Source organism: Xiphophorus couchianus, chromosome 20 (genome assembly GCF_001444195.1).
Source record: "Xiphophorus couchianus chromosome 20, X_couchianus-1.0, whole genome shotgun sequence".
NCBI lineage: Eukaryota > Metazoa > Chordata > Actinopteri > Cyprinodontiformes > Poeciliidae > Xiphophorus > Xiphophorus couchianus.
In genome coordinates, this window is record NC_040247.1 from 10,335,247 (window position 1) to 10,346,490 (window position 11,244).

An 11,244-nucleotide genomic window follows, 5' to 3' on the forward strand; every position below is an offset into this window, starting at 1 on the left:
GTACTTCACACCACTTTTCATTAATTTGGCAGGATGATTAGGAATGATCTGTTTGGAAGACCCATTTGTGCTCTGATTGATGTTTTGATATTTTCTCACAATGTTCTTTTCTCATAATTTCATGTTTTTATAAAGCCTACCAATCCCTCCAGCTGCAAAACACATAAAATGTTGCTGCCACTCTCCTACTTGACAGCTGGGATGGTCATGCTGACAAAAATCATCATGGTGTTGGGGAGTGGAGGGCTGTATTTATAATTTTCCAGACAGCAGCGGAACACACAGTAATACGCACAGATTACTAAAGTTTTTGTAGTACTGTTGTAACCATTAAACAATTTCCCTTGTTTAATGGTTACAGGGGAGACACATTGTTGATGTTACCATTATAAAATAACTTGCAATTAAGTTGTGGCAAAGCTCAATGTAATTTTCACAGGTGGTGAAGCCTTGTTGTTAGCAACTGCTGAAAGTAACTGAAAAAGTTACTTTTAATATAACTTAGCTACTTTCCAAATCAAGTAATCAGTAATCTAACTAAGTTATTTTTTCAAGGAGTAATTGGTAATCCAATTAAAGTTACTTTTTCAAAGTAACTACGCCATCACTGTTTATGGAGGGGTGTCCAAAGTCGGTCCTCCAGGGCTGACATCCTGCGTGTTTTAGTTCTTTCCCTGGTTTAACGCACCTGGATCAAATGATGGCTCATTAGAGCCTTAGGAGAACATTGACAAGCTGAGAAGGTCGTTACTGCAACCAGGGAGAGAACAAAAACATGCAGGATGCCACACGGCCCTGCATCCTGCATGGACCGACTTTGGACACCGTTTGCTTGCTTTTCTTGTTTGCATGGTGCTTTATGTAAATAAAGCTATGCTTCCCGACTGTGCTAAAGTTCTTTCAAATTAGTAAATAACCATGATGGACACCTGGAGCTGTTTTAAATGTGTTTTCATTACGTAAAAATAGCATAAACTGCTCTCATTTTGATATTCATACCATGATGTAACTCTATTAGATAAATATGGTTATGCCTTTAAATACCCCCTCCCTTCTCTCAGGTTTTTACTATCTGCGGTTGCGCGTCAGTCCGGATTGGCTGTCGGCATTAATCGGACAACAAGAGGACCTCAGGGAGGGCACAGGGCAGCATGTTTACCGCCACCCACTCTCATAATTAGTTCGGATTGATTAACTCGCTTTATTTAATTTTCTGGAAACTCTATACTCTCCTGTGGAGGCGCACCGATAATGTTTTTGTGCCGTACGGAGAGACTGACAGCAGCGGCTCTGGACCAGGTTTTCAAACGTCCGGGCTCGTTCCTGGTCAAAGCAACCCTACGGGGGGACTTATCGCTGACAGGCGTGACAGGCCACACGTTTCAGCGGCTCCGCTTCCTCAGCGCGTCCGCCGGCGGGCTCCAGCCAAAGCGGACACACCGAAAACCTGAGCCCGTCCAGAACTGGGACACGTCGGCTAGTCTGATGATAACAGAGTGGGTTCTACTGGACCGGGTTGCAGCCGTGGCTGTGAATTTATCCAGAAGCGTGCACCGAGTGGGCGGTGAGTTCTCAAACACAAGGCTCGGAGGATACACGAAGGGCGCCGCTGTGTTTACAGGTAACACGGGCAGCAGAAGCATGCAGACCAGAGCTGCGTCCTCCAGTTCTGCCACGAAGAGGAGCGAGGAGCAGACTGACGGCAGCAAAGCGGTAATTAATAGTGTTTGTTTAACTCAAGTGGGACCAAACGGGTTCAAATCTCCACATGCAGCCTGGTTTCTCTGTCCCGCTGCTGAGAGGATTCATAACTTTACCATAAAATATTCAGAAAGCAGGAAGGCTGTGGCGCCCTCAGCTCCCTGGAGGCAGCCCTCATGTAATCGAGCAGGCTTGTTATACAACTTTCTCTATGGTGCATATATTATTAATGTGCCTGTACTACAAGAAAAACACATGCTCGGTGCTACACAAGTGCCTGACCAATTTAGACAGAGAAAACCCCACTCTGACAGCTCTGATGGGGGTTTATTAAGAGTGAATCATTATGGTTAAAACCAGCCTGCTTGCTAAGTAAAATGCAGGTTTACTTTGCTCCTTGACGCGTGGGTTTTATTGGTGAGTCAACAAAAGCGGCCATAAAAATACACTTTCAATGTGTTCATAGTGGTACAGCATTCATCACAGGCCTGAGATAATGCATTAGATCAGAACTGTATAAGTGAATTATCCCTCATTTCTTTAGATGTCAAGAACCCAGACTTTCTTGCTGTCTTTTAACCATTTTAAGCCTGTCAGAAAATGTTGATATTAAGAATTTTATTGGATATTTCTAACAAATACTTTTGTATCTTTTTCATATTCAATACATTAAAGCATTTCAATTAATTTAATTGACATGAATAAGTAGATACCATTTAATGATTTTTAAAAACACTCGGACACTCAACAGGATTAATCACTTTTACCATTTTTAAAAATGTTTGGAAAAAAGTTTATAGTAAATGAGCAATTGCTCCAGGCAATGAGCTTTGATTAAAAATACTAACTTTGTTAATGAATTAGTAGCTTTTAAATAATTGTATCATAAATGACATGCCTGGTCTTATGTGGTTCTTGGTCTAGAGCCAGTTCAAGGTTTTATACATTTAATCTGATTAGCCAGTTGCAATTACTACAGTATTAGCAGAGTTGGGGAGGAGGGGCAGAAATTAGAGTTTTCCTCACAAGCATCTACAGAGTGAAATGCAGACTTACCTGTTGACCTTGCTAAATGTGACCACAGCCCAAACAGAAGCTGCAGAAATCACTTATTTTGACCCTCAAGTATTGCAGTGAAAAAAAAACATCCATACTATGGATCTTACTTGATTTTTCAGGAATTTTGTTGTGGAAACATTTAGTCGTGGAAAGGTTATGGAGTCTAAGAGCTGAACTAGTGTTGCGAACATTTATGCACTATTTCCTTCGGTCTTTTTTTTTACAGCATCTTGTCACAGGTTCATTACTTTAGTCAAATCTTTAAAAAATAACTAAGTCTAAGCTGGTTAATGTAGAAAAGTATATATTAAATTCAAGAAGATTATCCCAAAAGAGCTGATGTATAATCAACTAAATAGTTTTTTCTCCTCCGCTTTTATTATTGTTTTCAATTCAGTCACCTAGTAGTATGACTTTGCAGTTACCTAAATTTGTATTTAATTTTTGACTCACAATTAAAACAATGCATTAAACAAAGTCTATATCTTAATGATATAATCATAACAATTAATTGTCCATATTTACATTTTTGTTCTGTATATTGTAAAATAAAAACATAAACGAGTAATCCTGTCAAATAGTTATTTTAATATTCCGACAAAAATAATTCTCCAGGTAACTTTATTCATAATTAAGTAGATCCACTGTTGCTGGGGAAAAAATGTCATTCTCTAAAGAAAAACTTTAAAATATCTTTAAAAAACCCGTTGATCTATTAAACGGGGCCACCTCAATGTATGAAAAAATTAAGGTTGGTTAAAATTTTGCACAGTACTGAATATTGAGCAACAGCTTGAATTTGAACTTTTGGACAGATAAATGAAGCAATCTAATTATGTTATCTTAGATTCTGAGCAATTTTCAAGTTTATTTACAACTTTTCAATATGCAACAAAACTAAAATAAACATCAGAAAGCAAATCATCATTAGGAAAAGGGATGCCTGATTTAGATACAAAAAAATTAAAATCCTAAAAATATAGATGTTGGTAGAGCTGCTTCTGGACATGAACAGAGGGCTTGGACTTTGGAGCAACATTTTACTATCTCAACCATACTGACGAACCACAGCACTAAAATGTCAAAGGTTCATTAGAGATAAGCCTCAAATAGGAGTGGTTGAAATCATCCAGTTCACTCCCAACAAGTAAAAGTCCTCCACTTAATGGATATTTAAGTAAAACCATAAGGTTAGCCTTAGTATGTAAAGATAGAATATAATTAAAGTTATAACAAAATGTTATTGTATGGGTAATTTTAGGTTTTAAACTTAAAGTCATTAATTTTCCGCAACAAAAGGTGAGCCTAAAAGTATCACCTGGATACATATGCACATCACAGTTTTCAAATTTTTATTTGTAAAAAAAGTTTGAATCAAGTTTCCTTTTCCTTTCACTTCAGTGTGATGTGCTGTTATGATGTTCTTTCAAATAAAATTTCAATTAGTTTAAAGTTTGTGCACTTTGCATGACTAAATGTAGAACTCAAGTCAAGAGAGACTTTTGAAAAAGAAGCTTATGTTTAACTAGAATCTGAAAAGTGTTCTGTAAACTGAGCTTTCAAATGGTTAATAATTTCCTGAATTAAGAATTATAAAGTTTTAATAAATTAAAATGCATACTGGACAGTGGACTGAATTTCACAGTCTGTAGCATTTCAATAATGACTCTGTTATAGTCAAGAGAAGGATGAGCTGCCCAGAACTGACCGGCACTTGAAAAATCTATAAAGTTCACTGTAAGGTGAATCAGAGTTTTCAGTTTCTGGAGACTCAGAAGCCTGACTGGGAGAACCACCACCGCTCTGTGCGTGTTTGCTCAGAGCTTGAGTGTGTCTTTGTCCCTGTTTGCATGCCACTGTGACTTTGCATGTGTTTTCATGGCCGTGAAAAGCTGTTATCAGACACAGCAGTCCCACTGTTCTTGTCCTATACAACCTTCCTGGCACAGCTCCCGTTAGCTGCTCGCTCACATGACCCTCCCCATGGTGGTGCCCGCCTTTACTTTTAGCTCGGCCTGTCTAAGTGCTGAACAGGAAGAAAAAGGGCCCTGCTCTCTCACCCCCTCTGGATTCCTCCATTGTCTATTGACGGCAGCATGATGAAAATGTGGCCAAGGCTCTAGCTTCATCCAGAATCTTGGGCCAAAATTTAACAAGTCACATAGTAGCCAAAACATAAGATCAGCTGGTTTCTTTGTTATGGCTCTGCTCTTCCTGAATTAGATAAATGGTTTGATTGAGTCTAAACAAACAAGAAAAAATTGTCAGCATTAAGAAAAAGTTTGAAAAGTTTGAACTTGAACACTCAGGTTACAGGGAAGGTCTTGGGTTGTTCACTCAGGCCTGAACAGCACATCCAAACTCATCCCACAATGTTGCTATAGGATTAAAATAAGGACATTAGACCATTTCATCCTGTCCACTCCCACGTTGTGATGAACCTCGCAGTGAGGATGATAGTTAAAGGAAATCATTGGAAGAGAAGAGTGCAGGTATGACATTACAGCTGCTGGCAGCATCTCACTTTGATATCTCTGTGCTTTAAGACTGCCTCAAATGATGACGAGCCTTGAGAAAACCTACTTTACCACAGACACAATCCTCTGACCCCCATTTCTCTGTCTAATCCGCCCTCCTTTGATCACCTTTGAACCAGACTAATCCAGCAATTTGCCCATGGAAATGCAGTTTCGAAGAGCTGCTTACAAATTTACACCACATGATCAGAGTGTTGATTGTATGTGTTACGTTTGATCTGTCTCAGCATCCTGAGTCCACTGCCATTATTTTAGTGTTTTACGAGCTTTTAAAAGACTGCAGCTACTACAGTTCAGTGAGAGCTTTTTCAGCTTCAAAGCACACAGTCCACTGGTGGCCTGAAAATAGAGCAGAGGCATTTCCTGTTTTCACTGAGAATCATGTCTCATCTTTACACAGGAGAACTTTTAAGGCATGCTTTTACAGCATGCCTTAAAAATAAAACCCATAGATAAGATGTATTCTTGCCAAGCTGCCTCAGCTACAATTATGTAGAAGGAGCATGACTCATTTTATCTGAAACTGTTTTATTGCAACAACACGAGGAAAAGCATATATATATATATTACTTTTATATGATGCACACAGTTTGAAGCTTTATTATTGCAGAATAAAGTTGGAAGAAAGAGTTTGGATTGTTTCTTCACCCTATTTTAATTTCATAGTTGCCATTTCCTGTAAACAAAGCATTTTATCCAGACCTATTAATCCTATCAATCAAATCTACTTAACATGCTATGTTTGTTTTTCCAAAGAGCTTGTTACTGATATATTTATTCCAAATCAAATCCAAAAAGAAAACTTTAAGTTCAATGCTCAGTGAGATTTGCTTCGATTTGTCTGGATTCAGCTGAGGTCTCCATCGTGACATTTCCTCAACTCCTTGAATCTTGTTGCACTGGTTCTCTTACTTTAAGCGTGACTGCAGTTGTAAAATGCAGCTCATGTGACTTTTGTCCGACACATGACTGTTTGGCAACTGACAGGCTTTCTCAGTGCTTTGATGCAGGCTGTCGCTTGTTGAGGCCCTTTTGTGTGATGTTGGTTCACTAATCTGCCCCACACTCGCTCCGTGGTAACCCGCCTCGCTCCGCAGCGACCCGTCATGTTGCGGCGATGTGTCAGACGTCTGCAGATGGTGTGGCGCTTGTGTCAGGAGGTCACGAACAGGGTCATCTGTGTGCTTTTGTGCTTATGAGAGGCTTTTTGTGTGTGTGGGAGATGTATTTAATGAGTGACAGGGCGTGTGGTGATGTGAATTGGCTAAAGCACACAGCAGCAGCAGAATGTGTTTAATCAGCTGACTCTTCTGCTCCATTAACAGGGAAGCTCATTAAAGCCCAGGCGTTGTTCACACACATTCACAGCACAGAAAAACACCAGTTTAACAAAATGCTTTAAACTTTATGTGTACTTCAACCCTCACTAACTATGAAATTTTACTTTTTACTCCCTTTTTAACTCCTCATTTTATTTGCCTTTTGTTCAGGATCTCCAGGATTCTTCCTCTACCTTAAGCACAGAAAAAGACCACGGAAGCAAACCGGAGCCAGAGGAAGAAAAACCCAACAAAACCCAGCAGCTAAAAAAAGTCTTTAAAGAATATGGAGCAGTGGGAGTTTCCTTTCATATTGGAATATCGCTCATGTCTCTGGGAATGTTCTATCTCCTTATATCCAGGTAACATGACTGATTTCCAGAAATCTAATGCAGTTCAATTAACCCTTAGAGAAATTCACCTTAAAAGCTTTCAAGAGCCAATTTACAGTGCCATCACAAAAGTTAATTAAAATGCTTTTTTCAAATTATAATTTCTTTAAAAAGACAAAAAAAAAAAAAAAACTCTCCAAACCAACCTGGCCCTGTGTGAAAGCTAATAATTGGTTGAAGTCTTTGACATTGTTGTAGGAATGAGGATTTTTAGCCATCTCTTCTTTCTGGAGTTATTTTAATCTATCCACAGAGATGGTTCACCAGAGCATGAATGGCCAGTTTAATGTCACATGTTAGCATTTCAAGTGGACCAGAAGCAATGTGCATACCAACAGAAAACCTTCTGTGTCATTTCTTTTTCTGAAATTACCAGAAGTATCAAACACACATTTTTCATAAAGTGTGAGTTCTTTTATTCTTTATTTTGCAAAAAAATCACTTAACAAAACAATTTTTAGGCTATTATTTTAGAAAGTTGACGTGATACCTTTTCTCAGAATTATTGTACACCTCTAGTATCAGGTTACTTTTGTCTGATATTAAGATGTTTTGATGATCTAAAACACTGAAGTGGGAAACTGTAGAAAACTGTGAAGGAGCAATATGTCAGTCTAAGGTTTGAAATATTTCTTTCACTGCAGTGAAATGTGTGCAAGTTCACCCTTACAAGAACTAGTTCAAAGTTCAGTTCACAGCTGAACAAATTCCTGTTTCTGTATTAGTTCACCACCTAAACTATGTCATCCTGGATAATTTGCATTCTGGCCTTTCCCATCTTATTTAAATCTCCTTGGTTCTCTTTTTGTACCTTTTGTTCACATAAACTGTATTTTAATTTGGTGGGTTTCTCAGTAAAGCTGCCCCGATTCACATACTTTCCAGCTGTAATTATGAAAAAGTAAAATTTGTCAGTAATTTTAATCCATTAAGTTTGGGGGCTCCACCTACCCAGAGAATGCAAATACAATTGGCACAATGTAGTCAATGTGGCCTTCACTTTGCATTACACATTTCAGCAGTACGGCAATTCAAATTTGTGTTTTAAATAATGAAAACAACAAACAAGCAAAAAACACTTGAATTGCAGTGACAAAATAAAGGAAAATGATGAAAGGTTGAAAACAGATGGTCTTTCAGTTGTTAATAAAAGGCAATAAATAAATAGGCTTTTAGCATTTATGTAAAGCATTTTTGCAGTTTTCTGGATGTTTGTTCCAGATTAGAGGAACATAAAAACTGAATTCTGCTTCCCCATATTTGGTTCCGTGACGTGCGGTCAGGGGAGGCAAGGGAGGCAGAGCCTCACCTGTGATAATGGAAAAATATAATGCTAAAATAATTTATATAGCTATTTTCACCATGTGGTTTGTACTCTAAAGTATTATTTTTTATTTATTTAGCTTAACCAATTTTGATTATTTTTTTTTCAAAATCGCTGAATTTTTGCATTTTCCCATTCAAATGGTCGAAGCTCAGCCGGTGGGCTGCCTTTGCCTCACCAGGCAGCAGCAGTTTTTTGTTTTTTTTTAAACAACAGTTTTTCAATGGTTTATAAACTAACAAAAGTATGAAATTCGCTGAACTAGTTTGCCAGTGTAAGGTCTAGAATCAGGGAGAGGTATTCTATTTTCCTAGTTTTAGTGAGAACCTAAAAATAGCTTTTATGACAAACATTACTGGCCTCATTCTTTTTCAAATTCTACCACTGCCTTAATCAAGTGAGGAACCTACAGTAAGTTTTGCAGTGTTTTTGCTGGGCAGGGTGTGCAAAGCTTAACATTGAGTATCCCTTGAACTTCACTACCATCTGTTGCTCAATGAAAAACCATACTAACCTAACACACTCTACTTTTGGCAGGAGTTCAAGTCTAAATAGTTTGTGCTTCTCTTGTCTGTGTGATCGCAAAACAGGGATTGGGAAAACATGGTGTGACAAGCTGGAGAGATTTCCTCCTGTAAGTGGTGATAATCATTGTAATTTACAGTGACTTTAAGCATTATCACTGTGATCCCCGGCATGTGGCCGGGGGAACAGTTGCTACAATGTAAAATGGATCCACGTCTTTAGCAGAGTTCAGTGTGCTACTGAGATTAGCTGCATTGTTGAAGCATGAGAAAGACTGCATTGACAGAGGAAGCTTGAAGCCACATTCCTTACATATTTATTTCTCCAAACTGCTCACACAAAAAGGCCACAACTATTTTATGAAGTCAGAGAGATGCAGAACTAGTTAAAGTACATAATTTAGGTGAATGTTAAAGCTAATGTTAACTGTGTGATCAGGACTGAGACGCATAAACCACACAACTACTGCAGCTTAAAAATAAGATTAATACTTTTGAGAACAGCATTTGTAGTATTGCTATACTCTGCATCTTGAATCTTTAAGCTGAATGTTTACTGTAATTCAGCCTACATATGTTTCCTAACTTATTTATAGGTTGCTCAGGAGGAAACATGCTAAAGTGTTTGTATCATTGGCAAATCAGCACTGTTTAAAAAATGTGAGACAATGCAGTTTTTTAATTGAAATGCAATATAGATCATATTTAATCGAATTTTGTTTATTGTCGGCAGCACTTTATACTGCTGGTGTCTTATATGTGACACCAGCAGTTCTCCCAATCTAATGTCATAATCATCATCAGTAAGTGCATTGTCGCCATCTTGTGGTAGTATTAACACAACATCTATGGTTTGCATCTATTGCAGGTTTTTAAAAAAAAAATTTTCATATTAAATTAGAAGGTTTTTCCAGGTGTTTAGTATAAACTGTGATGGTATGTTAAAGGAGACATGTTTTGCAACATTCCCTTTTAGCATGTTTTTTGTACTTCTGTTTGGGTTCTTACTGCTTCTGAAAACAGTTCAAGCACTAACAAATCCCCACTCAACCATTTTCTGGCAATTTTTTGGTGTCTTACAAATTGTTTCACAAACCTCCCGATACTGACGTCACAATTAGTGCTGACCTCCACCCACTTTATTAGTAGAACACATTTGTTCTTCTAGTTTTACTGCTTCATGCACTGTACAGTGGCTGCTTAAAAAGACAAGTGTTTTGTTGTTGGCTTACTATTAAGAAATCGTTTGATGCATCCTTGGTGGTTGTACAGGAAACTCCACTTCTTCTGTTTTTGGGTCTGACTCAGGATCAAAGACATACGGTTGTACAACTGCACATCTGTTTGCCGCCATTCTCATTTGCATAAAATGCGAGTGTCATTGGGGTCGTGGCCTGCAGCAGCTTATTCAGATTTAAAGTGACAAGAATCCCTAACAGCTCATTCTGAAAGGAGCTCAAAATAGGCAGAACTCGGGTGAAATCTCATCATCTGAACATGTTTTACAGCCCATAGCCCTAAGCTAACCCGTTTAAAAGGAAGCATAATAGGTCCCATTTAAATATGTGCTTTCTAACTGATTTTGTGTGTTTTGTCCCTGCAGTGGCATCGACATGACGACATTGCTGTGCAAACTGGGCTTCAGTGAGGAGCTGGTTCAATCTAAAATGGCAGCAGGAACCAGCACGTTTGTCCTTGCCTACGCCGTCCACAAGCTCTTCGCTCCAGTTCGCATCAGCATCACAGTGGTGTCAGTACCTCTCATCGTTCGTTACTTCAGAAAGACCGGACTCTTTAAACCGCCCACACCTGCACCCTGACGACTCCTCTTCTCTCCCTCATGAAACAACAGACATCCTGTCATAAAAATCAAAGCTTTTGTGTTTATTATTTTTTTCCCCTCATTTCTCTTTTGTTCAGTACAGCATAACCTCTTTTTGCATTTGTGAAACCTGATAAAATATTTTCTGCTTTTGATCCTGCTGTAACAGCATCAGTTTGTTTTGTGCAAAGAAAGTCCGATGTTATGCCTTAGTATTTATTTGTTCTTGAAATAAAAGGAGAGAAAAGAATGCCTGTTTTTTTTGCATTCGTGGATTTTACGTTTTCAGCTCTGGCAGATTTCTCTTTTGACCTTTTCTGTACTGAGACACTTTCTGGTTGGGTTTTAATGCATTAATGTTAGAAAGTTTCCAATGGGAATATAGACAGAAAAAAGCTGATCTCTTTTCCACTCTCCTTTAATAGCTGACTCTGCTATATTCTGGTGTTTTTAGAGTCAGCACAATACTTCACGTTTCCTCTGTTTAAACCTTTCACCCCTTTTCTCCTCAGTGATATTGTCATATTTTTTGCTTCCTCTTTTACCTTTATGTTATTTTTAAAATA

At 38.3% G+C, this 11,244-nt stretch overlaps 1 protein-coding gene across 1 annotated transcript; it reads left to right on the top strand.

Moving 5' to 3' along the window:
• Positions 1–1,071: 1,071 nt before the first annotated feature.
• fam210b (family with sequence similarity 210 member B) lies at positions 1,072–10,928 on the top strand. The gene is made up of 3 exons (XM_028003786.1): positions 1,072–1,713; positions 6,788–6,978; positions 10,460–10,928. The coding sequence occupies exons 1-3, from the start codon at positions 1,252–1,254 to the stop codon at positions 10,674–10,676; spliced, it is 870 nt and encodes a 289-aa protein (XP_027859587.1). The 5' UTR covers positions 1,072–1,251; the 3' UTR covers positions 10,677–10,928.
• The last annotated feature ends 316 nt before the right edge of the window (positions 10,929–11,244 follow it).